The following is a 23,666-nucleotide window of genomic DNA, read 5'->3' on the forward strand; positions in this document are numbered from 1 at the left end:
TGACGGGTTTAGATGGTATGCTGTGATAATTGAAGAGGACACAATAGACCTTAGGTCGCCGTGTAATCCTCAATCTGTAATCTAATCTAATCTGATTAATTATTTTGGGTACAGAAAATTACCTAAAGCAGAGATCGCTTCTGGCGTTAGGTGATATCACTATAAATTGCGGAATTGCGCCTCTCACATTGGATTAAGAACATTCATTATTTTTTTTGCCAAATTTTCTCTCCAAAGTTTGAACCAGAAACCCGTTGGTATTTTTTTTAACGAAGAAAATTTTTTTGCTGAACTTTATCTTGTCAAGTGAAATTAATTTCTGTCGTAGGGGAATCGGTTCCTTTAAAAACTCCTTTACACTAAGAAGACGGGTGTGTTAACCGAATATGGTTTTAAAAACACTCATTTGATGAAAAATTGAAGTTAATCTAATATAAAAATAGGTTATAATTTAACAAATATATTAAAACTTTGAGAGTTTCCTTTTAAAAATATTCCATCGAAGTCGAAGCACATTTAAATTATAGTTATTCAATAAAAAAATGAATAACCATATATATATTTATACCCTGAACAGGGTATATTAAGTTTGCCACGAAGTTTGTAACACCCAGAAGGAAGCGTCGGAGGCCCTATAAAGTATATATATCAATGATCAGTATGTTGAACTGAGTCGATTTAGCCATGTCTGTCCGTCCGTTTGTCTGTATATATACGAACTAGTCCTTCAATTTTTAAGATATCGTTTTGAAATTTTGCAGATGTTTTTTTCTCTTCAAGAAGCTGCTCATTTGTCGGCACTGCCGATATCAGACCACTATATCATATAGCTACTATACAAACCGAACGATCGGAATCAAGGGCTTCTATGGAAAACTTCCGCATTTTACTACATATCTTCACGAAATTTGGTGTGAGTTATTGTTCATAGAAATAATTTAATCTCCGAAAAAATTGTTCAGATCGGTTCACTATAGCATATAGCTGTCATACAAACCGAACGATCGGAATCAATGGCTTGTATGGAAAACTTCCGCATTTGACGTGGTATCTTCACGAAATTTGACATGGATTACTGCTTAAGGTAATAATATAATCTCCGAAGAAATTGTTCAAATCGGTTAACTATATAACCTTAATATTTCTAGCAAACAACCCGGCTAAAAAGAATTAGTAAAATATTTTCTTTTTTTTTACTTACTTTTTCTTACGTCTTTAGGTTTGCTTAAACACATAGTTACTAAAAGAAATGCACCTGTGAATGGTATATTAGCTTCGGTACAGCCGAAGTTAACGTTTTTTCTTGTTTTTTTTTATTTTTTTGTGCAAACATATAAAAAAATATTAAGAATAATGCATTTTTTATGCACGTGAATGTAGTCTGGATTGTTTGCGTTTACTATTCCCTTAAAGATTGCATTTACGGAGCTAAATTGTGTATGGGTGTGTGTGTGTAATAATTGTACAAATGTGCATGAAAATGGAAATTTTATTCAGCTAATTCCTTCAAAATGTTGATCAAAAATTATTTACGCGCTTTTAACGGTTATTTTATGTAAATACGCATGCGTGTAGACGTGTGATTGTATATACATAAATATCTCTTGGCGTTAATATTACATATGTACATATTATGCTTGTATATGAGTTGCAAATATATAAGTATATATGCATGTTTGTATGCTTGTATGTATGCATGTATGCAGGTAAAAAGCGATTTTTGGTAAATATTGTTTTGTTTTTTTATGCTGAAGTTATTGTATAAAAATGGAGTAATACTTTTGAAGATTTTATTTTTGTGAATTTTTCTTGCTTGCATACTGTCCCAAGGGAATTTTATACATATGCTATATGTAAATATGTATGTATGTATGTATGTAAAATAAATTGAAATATTTATGCATTAAATTTCTGCTAATCGGCGCAACAGCTGTTAATATTAGATAATATATATATTGGATTTTCCTTTTGCATTCTGCATTTATGTACAGCGTTGTGCCTCTTTTTGTGAGTTTGCGTGTGTGTGTGTGAATCTTCTTAATTTAATGTATGTATGTACGTTCTAAATATCTTCTTTACTCCTCCACTTAAATGTTAATGTTCATTGCTTTTCATTTCACATGACGTTTCAAACATCACCCTTACATATCTACATATGTATGTATATGTATGAGTAAATGTTTATATGTATGCGTGTTGTATATGAATTTTACTTTTAATTATTATATAAAATGTAATAAGTTTAACTTTGTTGTTGTTGTTTTTTTTGTTTTTTTTTTTTGTATGTTTTGCATGTTCTTAATCGCTGATTGCTAAGCGTTTTATTCACTATCACTGTCACTGTCGGAGGGAGCGGAAAGTAGGCGTTATTATTCGCTCTTTGGCTTTTTCAGTAATTGCTACGTGGCGCCAGCATCCCCACCAGCACCGTCATCTCGCTCATTTTGCTCATCCGAGTTGCCACGTTGTAGTAGTGAACGATTTTCATCACTGGAGCCGCCTGCCTCGCCATTGCTTACTGTGGCACCACCATCACCGGGATCGCTGCGTATATTCACATTGGATGTGAATGTGGTCTCCGAGTCTACAGAGTGGAGAGATAATCCAAAAAAAATTAAATTTACCGCTATTTTATATATACAATTTGATTCTTGAGTGGGTGTGTATTGCATTTGTGAATTGTATGTATACAAGTGAATAAAACTGTGATCATTATGATTATCTAATAAAAACCAGAAGAGGAACTTTAGGTTCCTCATTCTCATTTTCATATCTATACTAACTCTATTACTAACTTTAGATTCTGCCTGTACGAGTACTCTTCAGTCAGATATTTGAATACACTCTTCGGAACCGATCTCGGAGATAAATGTTGCAATAATAAACTCCAAGGAACACTCATACCTCTCTCTTAGATTGAAGACCATGAATCGAGAGTCTAGTAGAGTTCGAGAGTTTAGTAGAGTTCTAAATGTCAATCTTTATTATAGATGGTTCATATACAGGGAGCTGCTGGCGTACGCCGATGATATTGATATCATCGGAAGCAACAACCGCGCGGTTTGTTCTGCTTTTTCCCGCATGGATAAGGAGGCGAAGCGAATGGGTATGGAGGTGAATGAGGACAAGACGAAATATCTCCTGTCATCAAGCAAACAGTCGGCGTACTCGCATCTTGGCTCCCACGTCACTGTTGACAGTCATAACTTTGAAGTTGTAGATAATTTCGTATACCTGGGAACCAGCATCAACAACACGAACAATGTCAGCCTCGAAATCCAGCGCAGAATAACTCTTGCCAACAGGTGCTACTTTGGACTGAGTAGGCAATTGAAAAGTAAAGTTCTCTCTCGACGAACTAAAACCAAACTCTACAAGTCTCTCATCATTCCCGTCCTGCTTTATGGTGCAGAAGCTTGGACGATGTCAACATCAGATGAGACGACACTAGGAGTTTTCGAGAGGAAAATTTTGCGCAAGATTTATGGACCTAAGAACATTGGCAACGGCGAATACCGCAGACGATGGAACGATGAGCTGTACGAGTTATACGACGACATTGACATAGTTCAGCGAATAAAAAGACAGCGGCTACGCTAGCTATGTCATGTTGTCCGAATGGACGAAAACACTCCAGCTCTGAAAGTGTTCGATGCAGTACCCGCCGGAGGAAGCCGAGGAAGGGGAAGGCCTCCACTCCGCTGGAGGGACCAGGTGGAGAGCGACCTGGTTACACATGGAATCTCCAACTGGCGCCGAACTGCAAAGGAAAGAGAGGAGTGGCGCGCTCTCATCGATTCGGCTATAACCGGCTAAACGGTTGAACGCCAATCACATACATACATATACAGGGATCTAATACGATAATAAAGATGCCGACAAAAAACCTCGAGAAACGATTGGAGTTTTCCTGGATACTTCATGTCCACATACATTTTTTGGAAGGTATATCTCTTTTTTACTTTCATGCGTATCCTGAAATGTTTTGGCAGTCTTAAGCCTGTATTTATTGTAAGAGTTAAGTCTACGCTGAGTTACTCAATACATCGACATAGAATCAAACTATGATGATCCAGCGATGTAAAACGTTTCCTTCCCTTCTTTTGAGACGGATATCGGCTCTGACTTAAGAAGATACATTAGAGTATATGAATTCCCCAGCTGTTCTGCATTGCCTAGTGAAGTCCCCCTAAATTTTGGAAAACGAAGAGCAGCTTATCTCTTATTTGAGACTTACTTAAAAAGCTTATAGCATGTAAATCAAGATATCGATACGGAAGATATTTTACATAGTTCTTCTATGACTTAATTTGTATTATTAATAAAAAACCTTACTTATGAGCAAAATTAATAAAAATAAGGGGTGTAAATGAAAGCTTTTTGGAATATATTTTTTAGTGATTCTGATCAATGTACTTAACTAATAGTTTTTTATATCCAATCTTAAATCACGTTGGAAAATATACCGCGGTGTAAAACGTTAAAGCCAAACTCCTAATAGTCCTACTGTCGTTTGGTTGGAATACTCACTGACTGCAGGAAATGTCAGGACAATGTAGCATCTCTTGTGCATTTGTCCTGCATTGTCAAGGTAACGTCTTCGCCACTTGGAGGCCTCACAATATGAGAAGAAAAGGTATCGATAGTGAAGCCACATAACTTAAAAGATGACTACTCTTCGTGAACAACGTGACGGCACTCCATCTGGTATCGCAAAGGACCAAAACTGGTCTATGTGTGGCTTCTTGGCCTACCAGTGCAACATAACCTAACCTATATCCAATTTTTATAATACTTTTTACATGGAAAAGAGTTATTTCGAGTGAAGATTTTAAAACATGGAACACTAATAACATAAATAAAAATATTAAATTAAATAGTTTTCAAGTGGACGTAGAATTTTTATAAGCTTTTGCGGAAAGCTCTTCCATATATTCCAGTTTTGGGGCATCCAATTTTTTCTAACTAATTACTTAATTTTCTCAAGAATATGCATGGATTTCTCAACAGTTATAACGATCTACATATTGCAACAACAAAAAATGCTTTGGTGCTTTGAAGCTTTCAAGTGCCAATTGGTGCTTTTGATTCTGATATACTATATATTAAAATTTAAGACAATTTCTACTAAAGCTTCGTGATATGAAGTGATTTGCAAAACAAAAAAAAAACTTCAATTTTAGCGTTGAAGTAAAAAAGCGATAGGATTTTTGAATTTTTCATACCAACAGACGACTTGAATTTAGAATTCGAATACGGCTAACAATGGAGACATGCGATGCTTCCTCGTGTGCACAATGGAGACTCAACATGACGAATGCATATTGATGAGATTTTTTTGAGGATTTATAATGCGGCTTCGAAAATGACTGGTTAATGGTAATAAGTATGATTTTTTTGTTTATAAAAGAACACAAATAACGGTAAATTTTGCGCTGTTACTTTACCACTGTTCGTATATTGGTAAGCTTCATGCATTTATTTACCTAAACTGCTATCTCTATTGGTCGAATCGTAGCGACTGTCGCCAGACATATGCGATGTGGCCGAGGAACGTGCCAACATCGGTTTGACTTGACGCAGTGCTTGCTCCTCGGGATAGCGTGGTGTTTGGAATTTGGTAGGACGCGACTGCAGATTCGCTGGTCCGGAGCGTTGCTGTATCAACATGCGATGCCGTAATGGTGGTGGGGAAATAGACTTGGCTAAAATTGAGTGAGGTAATTTATTCGGTGAGTAATCGCTGCCAGATTCGCCCTGCAAGCAAAACTGAATTTCGATTAGTTGTTAGGAAGTTGTTAATCGTCTAATATTAGTTTTAATAAATACCATGACGGTGCCGTTGTCCGAAACACCCGAACCCGACATGTTGTCGGCGAGCAAACGCTCACTCTCCGGATCGGCTAGAACACGTGAGATATCCGACTTGTTTTTCAGTATCGATTTGGAGCGACGATGTTGTTCGAGATTTGGTGAGGCATCGATAGAATCTATCGAGGAGGAATGTTTACTTTCGAATTTGGCTGTGGACCAAAAAGATGAGTCAGTAATCAGGGATATATTAAAATTAATGCATTCTTTCTTACCTTTTTGTCCAACATTCTGTATACCGAACAGATGCTGATTGATCAGCTTGGTGGCAGTGGCTAAACTTTTACCGGGCATAAAAGAGGAACGTTTCTTTTTACTCCCGCTGCTGGCTGGACTACTCTCGTGACTACCGCTCATACCATCCTGTATGATCTTGACCTCTTCGAAACGTGCACGCGGCTTATTCGTTGCGCCCGCGCCGCCCGATATCGACGTGAAGCTTTGGAAACGTGTCTTACGATGTTTTGGCACTGGATTCTCATTGAGACTAACACGACTACCGCGTTCTTGCACCTCGAAATTTTGATATATCTCATCCATGGGACTGAGACCGCCAGCGGCCAAGTTACGCAGCGCCGTATCGCCAGATGTGCTCTTCTTCACCTGTGAACGCGCCAGCCCCATCGCAGTCAAGCCAGTGGCACCGGTTGGTGGCAGTCCAACGATGTAACCCGTTGTGCCCGGCCCACTCGCTGATGTTGTCGTCTCCTTTTCCAATGGATTTATATACAAATTATCCATGTCAATGTCCAGTGCGCATGCTTCGTCGGCCAAATCGGCAGTGAGATCACCTTGTGAATGAAATGGATGTGTTTGGCAGCTGGCATACGTGTCCGAACTATCGACGCTCGCCAAATCGGCATTATTATTATTGTTTATATTGACATTGAAGTTGTTATTCAGATTGCTACCCAATGTCAGCGCAACATTACCCGTGGCCATTGACAGACCGGGACACGCACCCACCGATGTGGTATTGAAGTTATTATTATAGTTATAATTGAAATTATTATTGCTATAGCTGGTGATGAAAGGTGGGTAACGAAATGGCGTGGCGTCCAGTGGCAGCGCAATTGTTGTGGACGTTGTGGTGCCATACGACGATGAGGTGGACGATGATTGCGATGCAATTGGCGCAAGGCCAGTGGCAGTGTGGTGGGGCAGATGGTGTGGTGTACGCATAGCGACGCCACCACCACCACCGCCAATCGAGAATATGACTTCGGCATGCGCGTCACCGGTTGCGGCTGCAATTGTGCCGGCCAGCTGGGGCTGTGACGTGGGCAGCAACGGACCGGGCATATGTGTAGGTGGGGCCAGCAAACCGTATTGATTGGCGCGCAGATGTCGGTTCGCCGCCTGATTGGCAGCCATACGCATCTCCAGGCAAACGGACTTGTGGAAGTCCGACGTTGGAAGCGAAATTACACCCTCGGCATCGGTGAACTCCTTGAAGTCCTGCAAAGACAAGGGCGATTTGCACAAAAACAAAGAAAGCAAGAGAAAGAGTACGTTAATTTGACACATTCGCCACAATACACAATAGGTACATATGTGAGTATGTGACGAAAAGTTGTTGGACAACATGTTGATGGTGGATTAAAGTAGAGGCATGTGGCATGTGGCATGCGCTGGGTGGGTGTATGTTTTGTTTGTGTTTGTTGTCCACAACATAATTGCTGCAAATCTATTTACATATGCAGATTAGAAAACTTTTTCATGTTCATATGCTGTGCGTGTGTTAGTGCGCCACTACTGAGGTGTTGGTTTGATGTTAGTGCTTTGTGGAACTTTAACGGTGATCAGTGATGTGTGTCAACGTTGCTTACTTTTAATTAAAGAAAACATTAATATGCATTTACGCCAATATTGTGCGAATGAAACGAAATTTTGTTTTATTAAAAAGAATTATGATAAGTGGTAAATAGTAATTAATAAAAATAAAAAAAAATTAAATTAAATAGTATTAAAATGAATATTAAATATGTTATAACTATAAACCATTTCTTCGAAATTTTGGATGTAATTTTTTTTGTGAATGTGGTCGTGGCCCCGCCCTCAAATATGTTTTTTGTATATATCTCGCAAACCTATAAAGCTATATAAACCAAACTTTCTGCGGTCACTTCCCATCATACACCATAAAAATAGATGAAATCGGATAATAACCACGCCCACCACCCATACACAAGTTGAGAGTTACTAACGAAAAACCTCAGAAATATTAAATTTTACAGAAGAAATGGCAGAAAGAAACTGCACTTAGATTAAAAAAGAAAAAAAATTAAAATAGGCGTGGCGTCGCCCACTTATGGGTCAAAAACCATATCTCAGAAATTACTCGACCGATTTCTATTAAGTTCGATACGCTTACTCCCCATGTAACTGAATTTGTAAATAGAACTTTGTAGAAATACTACATTTATAGTGTGGCATCGCGCCATATATCGAACCTCAGCTAAGTATTCTATTATTATTACCTTTCAAAGAAAATGTCTCATAGGCCATCATCTGATCAAATTCGATTATCAATATTAGGTGTACTGGAAGGTCCATTAATTACAACATGGAAAATATTTAAAAAGTGTTTCAAGAATCCAACTTTAACAATAATGAAGCTTACTCCTCCTGAAGGTCATGCGATTACTAATTTTAATTGACAAAATTCTTGTGTTCTAGTTAATTTCAAAGTCTATATTCTAAAGAGTATTTTGAGATGTCTCCGTAAACAATATCTCTATAATTACGAACGTTATGACCATTAGAAGTCAACGCTGAGCACGCCTTTTTTCTTCATTTGCGTTTTTCTCAAAACCACATTTTTCAAGACGGTGTACACGCTAACTCAACAACTATTCAACCGATTGACTTGAATGTTAAAATACATCTTCCTAAATAGATTTTCACAGAGTGACGTGTGATTTTTTGATTGAATAATTTGAATTTTTATCAAATATTTTATACGCTATTTTTAGCCCAAAATATAAAATAAATATTTGAAGTGCTTGTAATTGCGTAAATTTTGTTTAAAAAAACGGTCACGTCACTCAGTTCAAAATTTATAACTTTTTAAGAAAAATACTATTTTACTTGTTTCAGATAAAAATTGAAATGCCAATCATATACACCATTAAGGAGTGCTCCGGAAAAATTGATTCACGCCAATGCTTAAATCTTTGCCATTTTGAACTAAAAACTTGTTTTTTAAATATTTATAAAGCTTAATATATGTATTAAATTGGCAATACATGTAAATAAGTCCTTGCTCAAACAGTTTTGTCAAAAAATTCCTAAAAAACCTTCCGATTTTCATGCGTTCAGGGTGGCGTAACCTCTAAGTAAAAATAAAAAAAATAATAATAACTTGGAAAAAATCATATATTACATAAAAAAAAAAAATAAATTAAACAAAAAATATTTCAGCACAAAAATAAAAAAAAAATTAAAAAAGTGACAATTAAAAAAAATACACTTATTAGTCTGTAATACTTACCGCTGAAAAAATTTTATATTTAATTGGGTTGGTGTAGATTCGACAGTGATCAATTTTGAGTTGGAGTATGTGTAAAATTATTTGATGTTTTGTTTTTGTTTTGTTATTTACTAATTTCAATTTTGTCCAACGTGTCCAATTGGGTTAATTAGATTTTATTTTTATTAAAAAACTATTACAACTACCACTACAACCACAATTCATTACAAACAACTACTGCTGCAAACGCTATAAAGTGAAACTCAATCTAGTAACAAAATCAAGAATATTAAAAAATTAGAAAAAACTGCAAAATGAAAATTTTTATTATAACTACGGTATTATTGGATAAAAAAAATATATAAAGATAAAAAATAAAAATAAATACATTTCAAACAAAAAATCTGCTTTATATTATTTCAGTGCAATGTTGCATTTGAAACTAAATTTTTACTCAAAAATAAATTGACAAAAAATATAATAAAAAAATTTGGTTTTCGTGTTTTTATATATTTGAATATATTTAAATTATATTAATTTACAATTCAATTAAAGTATTAAATTAAATAAATTGCATTACTTAAAAATTTAAATTTTAAAGCGTGTGTTGAGTTGTTTGTTATATTTTAAATTTATAGGCTAATTTATAATTTCTTTAGACATATCATCACCTTAACTTTATATTTTTAACATACATGCATACATACATACATATACCGTATCGGCGTTGATATTTCCAATTTCAAACTTATATCGTGAACTTGAGATGGCTGAAGTTAGTTTTTTTTATTTTTCGTTAACTTCCGATTTGATTTATAGAATTTCAGAACTTCAAAAAATATATAAAATATATATAAAGATATCAGTGATCTTGAAGATTTTAATGCTTTAATTATTGGTGACTTAAGTGTTTTGGTTCAGAACTAAGTTTAGGATCGGATCCCAAATATCTATCCATGTCTTAAAAGGCCTCTATTACAAATTTTATTCGATTGCTTTCAATTTTTGTTCCATCAATTACCGTGAATTTACTTCGTATAGTTTTGTACTAGGATAATGATCGGATCCCAAATATATATCTCAGTCTTAAAATACCTCTATATCATATTTTATTCGATTTCTTTCTGTTCCATCAATTACCGGGAATTTACTTGGTATAGTTTTGAACTAGGATAATGACCGGATCCCAAATATATGTTTTGGTATAGTTTTGAACTAGCATTATGATCGGATCCGAAAGGTATACATTTATCGGTCATGGTAGACCTTTAGTATATTCAATTCGATTTCTTTCTTTTTTTTGTTCCTAAATAGAAAACAAAAACAAAAAGAAGTTTTTGGCGCAAAAGTGATTAACACTTTGCCATTGCAATCTAATTTGAAAATTCAACTAATTACGTCGAATTTTTTAAGAATTTGAGATTTATATTATCATATAAATTGTGGACTGCGAAAAAATACTAACTACCGAGTATAAGGGGAAAATTTTATAAAATTCTAAGCAAGTCATATTTTTTTAAATAAATATGTATGTAAATAATTTTTTTTTTAAATATTTAATTTTTTTTAATTAAAATAAAAAACAAAAACTAAAATGCAAATATTTTACCCGACACTGTACTTGTATGCATGCATGTAATGCCTACATTTAATACTAAATAATATAAAAAAATATGAATTAATTAATTGCCATTTAATTTAATTTAATTTAATTAACTTATTTTTTTAAAGCGTTTTCCTTTAACATATTTTCACTCGTTCGTAATTAGTTTTGTTTCTTCATTTTTGTCATACAAAAATTCACAATTTTCATTTAAACAAATTCTTAATGTTCTCTATGTCTTTTAGGTTGCATTTATATCGTGTGGTACGCCCTCAAATTCAATCATACAAACATTTTGCTTTCAAATTATTCGCTAATATTTATGAATTTTTCGTAGACAAAAAAATTTCAAAAATTTTTTCTTCTTAACTGTCGTTGGGTACAATTGCATAAACATACATACGAACATAGAAAATACGCTTACTTTGTATATACTATATATATATTTATATGCATGTATGTGTGTGTGTTTCATAAAAAAAAAAAACAAATCGAGTATGAGTTCAGTTGATTTGAAAAATTCGCAAGGCCATTTAACTGTACTTAATAGTTTCACTTGGTCAGGGTGCTTCTAAGTATACATGTGTGTGTATGCAATTTGCTTTATTTTTTGTTTTAATATTTGACTATGTATGACTATTTAGTTTTGTTTGTGAAATTTTAAACGCTATTCGCACGTAATGGTATACATTCGCCTTGACATCGTGGATAGCCCTTTAAATAAAAAATGAAAAAAAAAAATGAAAATTAAAATAATTTTAGAAATAATGTAGAAAATCAAACCGATTATCTAGTTTACGCATAGGAATAAACAATTGTTTACTTCTTTTTTTCTTAAATAATTTTCAAGCAAATTAATATCAAAAACTGAAACAGAAAAACAAATATTTATATATATATCATTTATGAGAGATGGGCACAGATGGCGGATTATAGTAGACACATGAATGAATAAATGGCTTTGGAACGAGAATAAAAAACACACATTTGTTGATGTGTTTGATAGATCGATATGCAACAGAAACAATTCACGAGATGAGTATGGCTAATGAATGAACGCTATACAAATGGTTCTGGAAGAGTACGCTCGAGATTGCTCTCTTTTTATAAGTACTTACATATATAATTAATAAAGTAATTTTAGTGAATGGCATTCGAAGTCGGTCGTAAAAATTGAGCTTTTCAAAGCTTTCATGAGCTTAAAGTGATATTTTAACTATGGTACAATGTATGTATGGTTTTAAAATATTAAAAAATATTAAAACAAATGATGTGAAACTTTAATAATGATCGGCGCATCTGACGGACTGTCTGCCTGACTATTTGAATATGAACTAATATTCGAGAGAGATAACTAAATGAAGTTTGTTATGTATTGACAATTTGTCGACAGATAGCTGTCAGATAATGGTCTTTTCAGAGACGTGGACTTTCCTGGAGAGATTACTGTCTAACCAGCTGTCAAAGTTGGCACGTGTGTTTGACGTTTACTTCACTTCAGTGGGATAAATTTCTGATGACAAAATCGTACCAAGAAATGAGCAGTCCGATTGGCCAGATGATTTGACCGTTCGTTGGATTACTTTTTATGAGGGTTCATTACACCTTTTGTTTTTAGGAGAAAACATCTTCGAAAAATCAGTTGGAAAGTTATATTCGACGTGTTCCTTACACTATAGGCGTTAATGTCTTAGTTGGAAATGATGATATAAGGTTTTTTTAGTAGAATTATAAATATTCTTGGAAATAATTTCCATCTAGAGAAATTCATTTATTGTCGGTACAGCAATATTTCGATATTGGCATGACCTTATTGCGAAGTACATGCAAATACAAGTAAGGAAAGGCTAAGTTCGGGTGCGACCGAACATTTTATACTCTCGCAATTTATTGATGCAATTTTATTAAGATAACCCACAATTAGACTCATATATTGCGCATAAAGTCCAATAGAATAACGAAAATCGTCATTTATAGTATATGAGGGCTAAGGTAATTTCTGAACCGATTTCACTCATTTTCCCCACCAAGCTACACTATATAGAAGGCTATATGCTAAATTAATTTTGATAAGATATCTCACATATTACCCGATATATGCGGAATAAAGCCCGCACATAATTAAGCTAGGGGAAAAAATTCCTCTTTCCCGATTTGCCGATGTTTTCGGTGAAAAATTACCCTTAGGCACTGAGTTCATCATGTAGATATCCGGGGCCTTGAAAAGTTATAGTCCGATTTCGAAAATATTTTCATAAGTGAAGCCACATACAGTATTTGTGTAAAGTTTTATTCTGCTATCTTCATCGGTTCCTTATGTATATATTATAAAGTGAACGAATAAGATGGAATTCAAAATTAAGTAATATGGGAAGTTGGCACACCCGTGTCCATTTTCCATTTTGTAAACAAATCTGAGTGCAGTTTCCATCTGCCATTTCTTGTGTAAAATTTACTTTTTCTGATGTTTTTCGTTAGTGAGTTAACTCACTTTTAGTAATTTTCAACATAACCTTTGTATGGGAGGTGGGCGTGGTTATTATGCGATTTATTTCATTTTTGGACTGTATAAGGAAATGGCTAACAGAAATGACTGCAGAAAGTTTGGTTTATATAGCTTTATTGGTTTGCAAGATATAAACAAAAAACCTATTTGGGGGCGGGGCCATGCCAAGTTTCATTAAGATATCTCAATTTTTACTCAAGTTATCGCTTGACAGACAGATATCGCATGGACAGACAGATATCCGGATTTCAAATTCACTCGTCATCCTGATCATTTATATATATAACCCCATATCTAACACTTTTATTTCTGGGTGATACAAACAACCGCTATGTGAACAAAACTATCATACTCTGTGCAACATGTTGCGAGAGTATAAAAATTATTGGAGTCAGTCAGGCAGTTTCCAGTTTTGTATTTATTTATGGACCAATAAGCGAACTTGTTTAATATTTACTTGTTTCAGATTCTTTCAGGTTTTCAGGATTCAGGTTTCTATACAGCCGATGGTACAAGTACTTAATGAATATTACATATCCCTTCTCATGACAATCACGACTACGTAACTGGAACGGACCCGGATTTTTATCCGGCCAAGGGCTGTCAAATCGTCAGCATTCCTCAAAATTATTTGGGGAATGTTTTATGCCCTTACAACAACAACATATTACACATAAATAAATACAAAATACTTCACATAATACCCATTTAAAAACATCCTTTCACAGCTCTAGTAGTATATTACAACATTACTTTGAGAAACCCTACGAGCATAGAAAGCAACATTTACATACGAGTAGTTCGAGCTGAATACCAAATATCTACACTGCGAAAAACTATATACAATTCAAACAAAAACTGTTAAAATAAAAGTTGAAACTCTACAATTCTGAAAAACTTTTCGTTCAAAAGGCAAAAACAATTGCACTTTACCATAACTTCGCCTAAATGTAGTAGAGATTGACCTCGCCTGTTTCAATCATACGCTTGAGTGCGTAGAAATTCTTTGGCGAGGGCGGTGGCCTCGCTAATCTTTGCATCGTGTATCCTCGACCGTGAAATACACAAACGCGATTCTGTAAGTTTACAATCAAATTTAGTTTTAAAACATTTTCCAACTTTAACTTTATTCAATAACTATTTACATACAAGTACATGTATGTGATTTTCACACAATATTTTTTTTTTTTTTTTAATACATAACCAATTATTAACTACATTTCAAATGTTACCAATGAATTACTATTGAATGACTTTTTGTATACTTTGCTTGCGAGCTGGTGCCTATTCAATGCAAAACTCATGTGTACGATCCTTAAGCGTATCGCTCATTACAAATGTACGCAGATTTTGTGGTAAGCTTGTATCGATAGTCTGCAAATTACATGTATAGATATTCAGAAAATATTCGAGAATTAATAAACTACGTATAATCATGGCGGCATTACATCGAATACTGTACAGGAAATTACTTGATGGAGGTATTTATAGGTGGCGATGTGTCCTTGTGATTTACTAAACCTATATATGCGTTATTTATATATTTACAGTAGTCATCATATAAAAGAGTGATTCTGCTAAGAACCTCTTTACCATGTTCAGAATGAACATCTCAGAAATTTATCACAGTAGTTTGTAGTTTTGAAATACTTGTTGTTTCTATATAGAGGAAGGCACTGAATAACTTGGTTTAGTGTACTTATATGTGTCATTCGTATGTGAATTAGGATTATGGTGTATATGTTAATCCGATTGATGAGAATCACCATCACATCGTAAAAATGGACTGAATTGTTCTAATTTCGTAAGAAAGCTGCGGCTTCGATATTATTTTTGTTGGTGTTGGTTGTTTTTTTTTTTTAACTTTAAGAAGAAGAACCAATGGACGCCCGTGCACTGAGACTTGGAAACTTGGCAGATGTAAGTTACCAAAGCTGATTGGAGGGAGGCGAGGTAGAATCATCTAAGCATTTCCTCCTTCACTGTCCAGCTTTTGCGTGACTGAGGTTGACATACCTCGGTAGGCCGATCTTCGGCGATCCTAGCGAAATGGCTAGAATCGACATTATCCGACTTAAGAAATACGTAACAGATTCCAAGCGTTTTGCTGAATATTAAGGAGCTTTGTTTCATCAGGAGATTATTGGTATCTATTACAAGGGATAGCGCTCAAATTGTTTAAGTGAGGTCTTCTGTATCTACAGAGATCTGCCTACAAACCTAACCTAACCTAACCTAAGAAGAAGGCGTAGCATTGATCTAGTCTTCTCTATTTCTCAATTCATGTCCAATCCAATCCAATACAAGACTATTTAATTAACGTTGCCGAAGCAAAAATGAATCGAGCAACTAAGTGTCTACAATTGATTCAATATTCATGTATTTTGCATAAAGAATAAGTTTTCAATACCAATTCGATTTCCATTCAATTTGTTCTCATTATTTCAAATTTAATCACCTAACTAATATGTACATAGTAAGTGTAACAAGATGAAAACATACTACGGGGCGTATGAGTAACATCGTATGTTGGTAGATAAATAGTATAATTTAAATATATCTTTAGACCTCTCATATCCTTGGAAACTGAATTTCTTTTATTGATTATGTGATTTAGAAGTTTTCTAGGTGATTCCAACTTTTGAAGAATGTATGTATATAGCCTTTATATTTCTGTAAAAAATATAATTAATTTTTTTAATTAATTAATTTAATTAATTAATTTAATTTTTTTAATTAAAGCTATTTGTTATTAGCTTCAATTAAAACATAAACTAGTGCCAGTTTGAAGAACTGAATTCCACTTTTGTGTAGATATTGCTAGATTTTTGTCCAGTTGACCCAGATAGACTAAGGATCCAATCTTAAAAAAATACGGAGCGATGTTTCTTGAAAAGATCTACACCTAGTACATGTGTTCAAGGTAAACAGCATGGAATTTTACATTTTTTTGTTGAATAGCATTTTTTTAAGAATTTCGTAATTCAATATAAGTCTTTCTCCTTAGTTGGTTATATTTTAGAGCCTTACTCGGTGGTAAGCTTGACTTACTATTTCGAAATCTATAGTAATAATCCTCAATTGCTATTATTATTTCCATATTTACTATAATGAAAATAATTTTTGTTTTTATTTTTTGTTTAGAATTTAATAAAATATTTTTGTTGTTATAAAGGGTTTTTCAAAAGGGACGCTACAAAAGTAGACTGATAGGGACATCAAACGACGTCATGTTTTTTCCCGCTCTTTTGACATTTCTCTACAGTAAGGTTTGCCATTTCCTCATGGAAAGATATACGATCCAACAACGAGTCGAAATTATTAAAATTTACTACCGAAATTAGGGGTCAGTGGCATCAACTTTAACCCTCTCATGTCAGAATTAAAATGGGCGGAGCTAACATTTTTTTTAGGACAGATATATATTAGTCTTAACTCAAATATGAAGTTATAAAAATTTCAAAGTCCTATGTATCCTCGTTCATTAGTTACAGGATGTTGCTTATAGGCACAAATTAGATTATTATAAAAAACTAAACACTTTTCTCGTGAAATTTTTTTTTAATAACTCTCTTATCTTTACTTATTTATATAGTTCACTTTGTTTTAAAATAAAACATTTTTTTTTATGTTTTTGAGCACTTTTTGTATAAACACTTAAGTATAACTTTTTCGCGTAACCGATTTTGACAGTTCCACTCTGCGGAGAAGGCATACTGAATGAATACGTGCACAGCTCATTACAAAAAATGTAACTGTAAGCTTGCACAACACATAAGTCTACATAATTGAAAAAAACGCTGGTCAAAAATATTTAAATAACGAGAGTTAGAAGCCGGTAAGTACAATGTTGCCTATAGGCAACATTTGGTATGAAAGGGTTAAGAGCGATACGTTTTACTTAGCGATGAGACTCATTTATGGCTGACTGGCTTTGTCAAAATAATTGGTTAAAAAATAATTGGTTAGGCAACAATCCTCACGTACACCATGAGTCACCATTGAACCCAAAAAAAATTACGGTTTGATGCGGTTTATGGGTCGGCGGTGTTATTGAGCCGTACTTCTTCCGTAATGATCAAGACCGACACATTATTGTGAATGGTAATCGCTATCGCTCAATGATAACCGAATATTTTTGGCCCGAATTGGATGTTGTGGACTTGGACAATATGTGGTTCTAACAGAACGGCGCCACAAGCCACACAACGGATCAAAAATCGATTTATTGAAAACCTAGTTTGGTGAACGTATTATCTCACGAAATAGCCCAATCAATTGACCGCCTCGGTCGTGGGTTTTGACGCCTATTTTCTGTGGGACTACGTCAAGTCTATGGTCTATGCCAACAAGCCAGCGATGATTGATGAACTTCGTACGAATAACGAACGTGAAATCGCAGCAGTATCGAAAATCGTCGAAAATTGGACTTCATGCAAAAGAAAACGAGTTGCATATACTATATAATGGCATTAAATGTACTTTCTCATAAAAAATTTCATTGAACTTTTTTAGAGCTCTTATTGAAAACCCCTTTATAATTGATATAATAAAAGAAAACTTGTAAAAAAATAGAAATTATCAAGTTTTCGTGATTCTAAGTTGAATTATACAAATTTTAGATTAATACTGGGATTTTTTAAATCATGAAATATACAATCATAAAATAAATATCAGTAAATAATTTATTAATATCTGACAGTTTTTGCGTGTCATTAACTACGAAATTGTATTCAGCTATATGTACATATATACTTTCGTTCGTTAATTTAATAAAAGAGAGATTTATATTTTTTTGAATTATTATAATTAAAGTATGAAAACAACTGATTACTAATCAAAGCTAAGAAGAAATACTACAAGTGCTCTAGTGCGCTAAAAATATACATAAGATATTGAAACTAAAAAATCTCACAAAATTCTAAATGAAGTCAATGTTGTTGATTATGAAACGGTTCGAATATGTTAACCTTAATTAGGCGCATGGCGTTTAATGAACATTAAATTAAATATTGAAAGTATGCGTGTTAAAAAAATAAAACATAGAGATAGTTTTGTAAATAAACGTAAACTCAAAATGTTAAAGAAAACAATCACCATTATTTAAAGAATTTGAAAATACAGTGGACCTTCTATAACTCGAATCACCATAATACACAAAAAAACTTCGAGTCAGAGAGACTTCGAGTTATAGAAATTTTCATTAAAACATACAATTTTTCAAAACGATGTAAAATATAGATTTATGCACTGTTTTAGTTATTTACTTCGTAAAAATTTTTATTTAAAAAAAAATAAAGTATAATATAAATATTATACATTAAAACATGTCATCTGTAATTTTGACTGTTGCACTTTGCTATCGTTTGGCTCTTGACGTTTTCTTGTTCTCCTCCATACGAATATAGTGACTCTTTTAAAATTCTGCCTCGGTAGAAAAATTTTAAATTTTGTATTATGCCCTGGTCGAAAAGTTCGATTTATGGAAGGAGATTTGTATTAAATTTGACTTCCATTGCCCATTCAAGAGTTCGAGATATAGAAGTTTGAGTTATGAGAGCAAATTTGTATGAAATTTGATTTCTAAACGCTATTGCCAATTCAAGAGTTCGAGTTATGGAGATCTTCGAGTTATAGAAGTTTGTTATGGAGTTCCACTGAACTTCGGAACCCATGTGTCCTACTAAGGGTTAACACTTTCAAACCGCATATAGTGCATAGAAGGCAGGTATTTGTGGTGACTTATAGTGATTTCAAAATAATGATCTAGTTGATTTAGTAATAACAATTTGATTTAGTAATCATTTAATTTTCAAACAGTGCAAAAGATAATGTTATTTAAAGCATGATAATGAAAATAGCGGGAAACACAATGCAAACAACTGTAGAAAATATGAAAGTAAAGTGCAACAAATGGCATTAAAATAAAATATAACAATGCTAATGCCTACTTTTAACAAAAATTACGAACAAAAAGTATTAACTAACAAGCATGCATTACCAATAAATTTATTTTCTGCTTTACTCTTGCTTAAGCTTTTAATTTCAAGTTAGACTATTGGCTTATGTTTGTGAGTGTATTTACAAGTTTCATACGTTTAATATTAATATTATTTCTTTAATAATTAAATAAGTATATGAGTAAAGAAAATACCTTCGTTGTGCAAAAACAGCATTCAAATTCCACAGGTACATCCTGCTCCAGATTATCCATTCTTTGGTTTTGCAAATTCTCAAGTGCCACCTGACGACGCAGCTCGGCCACTTCCTATAAAATGGTGAATAACAATTTGGTTTTTGTTTCTTTTTGCTGTTCTACACTGCACTTAATATAGAGTTTTGCTAATATTTTATGTTTGTTGTTTTTTTGTTTTGGGTTATTTTGTTGGAATAGTTGGACGCAATTACAAGTGGCGGGGAAGACAGTTGATGGCTATACTTTTGGTTGTATGGGATGTGGAATGTTGGATATGGATAGGATATTGTTGTTGTTGTGGTGGAGGTGAATTAAGGAAGTAATTATGGCTGGCAGGATTTGGGGTTAGAGTGGAAAATTACAAATCTCAAGTGTTAAAGAAAACAGAAACGCTCAGAAAGTACTCTTAGTGCTTTGCATGCCAAGCAGCAGCTCAAATATATAGCGAGTAAACTTAAATGCATAAAATGGTGCTAGAGTTAGATATATGTGTGTATAAAGAGATATGTGCGTGCAAAGTTATTTACAAATATATATATATTTATATAGTATATAGTATACAAAGAAAAGTGTTAGTGCTGTTGGGCGGTGCTATCACATTCTCGACATTTTAATCGCTGTTTAGTATCAAGATGATGGCAAGTGGTAAGTAGAAAGTGGCTGAGTAGTGGCAACGCGTCATTATATACATACTTACTACTGGCTGTGCTTAAACGCATGTGATTAATCAATTGTGATAGTGCTTGTGCTGGAGCTTATGTTAAGAGAGCACTTAGATATTAGTTTAAAAGCAGCGGTGCATGTGCGTACACAGTTATTGCATAAATTAAGAAAATTGTTAATTAACATTTAATTTGCGGTAAATATTAGCATTTTTCATTTGCATGAATATAATATTTGCATTTATTAGAGAATGTGTGCACAGACAAAATGATTGAAATAATAAAAAAAATATTGAAATAAATGTTTAAATGCATGTGTGTATATATAAATAGTTGACGTGTATATATTTAGTATTTGTAATGAAGAATAGTTCAACATTTTTTATAATTATTTGTTTCATCTTCGAAACTCAATAGAGAAAATTACACTTGCAGACTGCAAAGTTTTTAACTCATTAAACGCTAGTGTTACGTATATGTAACGCTCCGATCTTTCACATAAATCTACGACTTTTTCGAAATGCAATTTTAAATGTTCCAGATTATAAATTAGAATTGAAGTGAACAAATCAAAGAATAAGTGTGCGCTATATTTTGCCTTTTCCGTTTAGTGTAGCAAAATTAGTAGCGCAGTGAACATGAAGCCGATTTCATACACCTAAAAAAACTATCGATATGGGAACACGTTGTCGGTAAGTACGATTTTTAATAAAGTGTCACCGATTTATGTGAAAAGAGTGTTTTGTATATTTTGATAGTGGTTGATATTTTATGCTAAATAAAAAAAAAATTTTAAATGACTGTATTTGTAGCTTTTTTTTCGTCTTGTGTAGCTGTGACATATATGTCACGTTCGCGGGTTCACCTTATGAATTGTATAACTATATATAATATACATATTTATGTGCGTGTTCTTTCGTTATTAGGGCAAAACTAACTGTTGAAGAAGTTTGCGCAGTTTTGGACGAATTGACAAATAATGAAGAATAAGAGGTGGAAGCTATATATATAGAGGCTCCTGACGCGGGTGCTCTTTCAGGTGATGATTCGGCAGATGAAGCTTGTCGAGGATTGTAAAATTGTTACAAGAAAAAATACCGACTTTGATATAGACACGGTTGTAAACAATTTATTAGAGTCAAACCGTTGAGATTTGGTTATAAAATGTGGTGTCTAAATACGCCTTCCGGTTATCTTCTAAACTTCGAGATGTATCAGGGAAAAAACCCTAGGACGAACGAAGAGTACGCTGCAAACTATGGAAAGAACGCTGCTCCGTTGTTTTCAATGATCGATGAATTCGATAAAACGTGGAAGCCACTTCCATTTCAATTTTTTTTCGATAATCTCTTCACTTCAATACCTGTTTTGGTTGGATTAAAAAAAAAATGGGATATGAGGGAACTGGAACAATTCGGCAAAATTCAATACCAATCTCTTGCCCTTTGCCACTGAAGGATAAGTTGAAAAAAGGAACGTGGTTATATGGTTAGTTCCCGGATTTCTGAATGCGATATTACAGTCACGAAATGGGTAGACAATGCAGTAGTTTCCGTTGCATCAACTTTATTTGGGAAGGAACCGGTAGGGACAGCTGGAAGATACTCTAGGGCAGAACATGCTCGAATTCAGGTTCAAGTCCCCAATGCTATCGTAATGTATAATAAGAATATGGGCGGAACAGACCGAATGGACCAAAACGTTAACGCTTACAGGGTTGGAGCTAGAGGGAAGAAGTGGTGGTTCTCAATTTTTACCTGGTTGGTTGATGTCTCCCTTCAAAATGCTTGGCTCTTACATAGAAAAGGCGGACACGGGCTAACCCAGCTACAGTTTAGAAGAACCATTGCTAATCACTTTTGTCGTACTTATGGATAAGTCCGAGGACCATGGGGATTTAGACGTCCGGATTCGCAAAATTGAGCTTGATGCTTGATATGACCTAATTGGCCATTTCATAGTTAGAAATCCTAACAGGAGACGCTGTGCTGGAAACAACTGCCAGCGATCAATAAACACCAAATGTGTAATGTGTGACGTAGGTTTGTGTGTGGATTGTTTCTACAACTTTCACTTTAGACCAGTTTGAGTTTTCTTTCTCAACCAAAAATTGATGAATTTTCATACGTTTGTACTTGTTTCGTTTTCTTTTTGTAAACTTTATAATTAAAATAATAAAATTGATGAATTAAATCCAATGGAAATGTTTATTTACATGTTAGTATCAAACATTGTATTACATAATAGAAACCCGCGAGCGTTACATATATGTCACGGGTCGTGCAGACCCCCCCGGATAGGGGTCGACACTTTTGTTTGTAGTTTTGTGTACATATCAACCCTTATCCACACAAAGTTTGGTTCCTCTATCTTTGCTATTTAGCTTTCGCGTTTAATGGGTTAATTTCGAAACGTCGAAAAAAAAACTACCCAAATTACGGTAGAAAGCAAATTGAGTTAGCTGACATTCTTAAGATATCAAAATACTATGTTGGATATATCGTTCGTGAACACTTGGGTATGCCAAAGTGTTGTACGGAGTATGCTTTGGGAGAGCCAAAATCACAATCCATCAAAAACAACAGCTTATTGATGGTGGAATTTCAAGCTTTTTAAACGTAAAAAACCTGAATATTTTAATATTACGTGAAACTGTATAGAAAAAGTGAAGATTACCAGCAGCTACTTTGATGTAACTTCATTGCAAAATTTGAAGAAGAAGTGCTTTCAAAGAAGTCAATGAACCGTAATTGAAATTAAGGAAAATTATTAAAAATTTCATAAATCAGACTTTTTTTTATATTCTCAAACTTCAAGAGATTGTTCGCTAGAGTATCGAACGACATTGGAAATATCGACGATCACGAGACTACAAAAATAGTGGAGAAAGAATGGAAGAACGATATAATCATTTCAGTTACGATGTGGACCGACCACGCCAATTATTTTGCTATTCAAGATATGGTGCATAATGCAAGGAAATATATTTCAATATTTTTTGTATTTTCGTGAAATGTAATATATTACATAAGATATATCTTAAAAATATTCACTGAAAATTTAAAGTTGATCTGATAATTACTTTTCGAGTTATTCGACAAATAACAAAAAACTTTCGGGCAATCCAAAACACTAGTGTGAAACTTTAAATGCGTTTTTTAAATGTTTTTTGAACTGGTGAAAACTGTAACTTGAAAACCGCTCAGGAGATTTTAATAGAATTTATACGGCTTTTAGAATACATAATACATTTTGTCAAATAAGTCAATCATCAATCATCTAAATTTATTATATCCTCTTCAAAATAGGCCTTCTGAGGCAATATACTTCTTCCAACGAACAATCCAATCTTTGAA

At 33.8% G+C, this 23,666-nt stretch overlaps 1 protein-coding gene across 10 annotated transcripts in view; it reads right to left on the bottom strand.

Moving 5' to 3' along the window:
• Window positions 1-2,049: 2,049 nt before the first annotated feature.
• Window positions 2,050-23,666, bottom strand: part of LOC105220908 (potassium voltage-gated channel protein Shab) — a 199,976-nt gene continuing 178,359 nt past the window's right edge. For 2 of the 10 annotated variants that reach the window (XM_054228685.1, XM_029045968.2), the window contains 5 exons: window positions 19,607-19,720; window positions 6,087-7,329; window positions 5,830-6,023; window positions 5,487-5,769; window positions 2,051-2,584 (listed from right to left, as the gene is read on the bottom strand). In XM_054228685.1, the coding sequence (XP_054084660.1) occupies window positions 2,400-2,584; window positions 5,487-5,769; window positions 5,830-6,023; window positions 6,087-7,329; window positions 19,607-19,720 (2,019 nt within the window). In that variant the 3' untranslated portion in view covers window positions 2,051-2,399. Of the gene's footprint in view, window positions 2,585-5,486; window positions 5,770-5,829; window positions 6,024-6,086; window positions 7,330-11,595; window positions 11,661-14,385; window positions 14,529-19,606; window positions 19,721-23,666 lie in introns of those variants that run through there. The other 8 variants (XM_054228688.1, XM_054228693.1, XM_054228690.1 and 5 more) reach the window with 7 other exon arrangements.

Source organism: Zeugodacus cucurbitae, chromosome 4, assembly GCF_028554725.1.
Source record: "Zeugodacus cucurbitae isolate PBARC_wt_2022May chromosome 4, idZeuCucr1.2, whole genome shotgun sequence".
Taxonomy (NCBI): Eukaryota; Metazoa; Arthropoda; class Insecta; order Diptera; family Tephritidae; genus Zeugodacus; species Zeugodacus cucurbitae.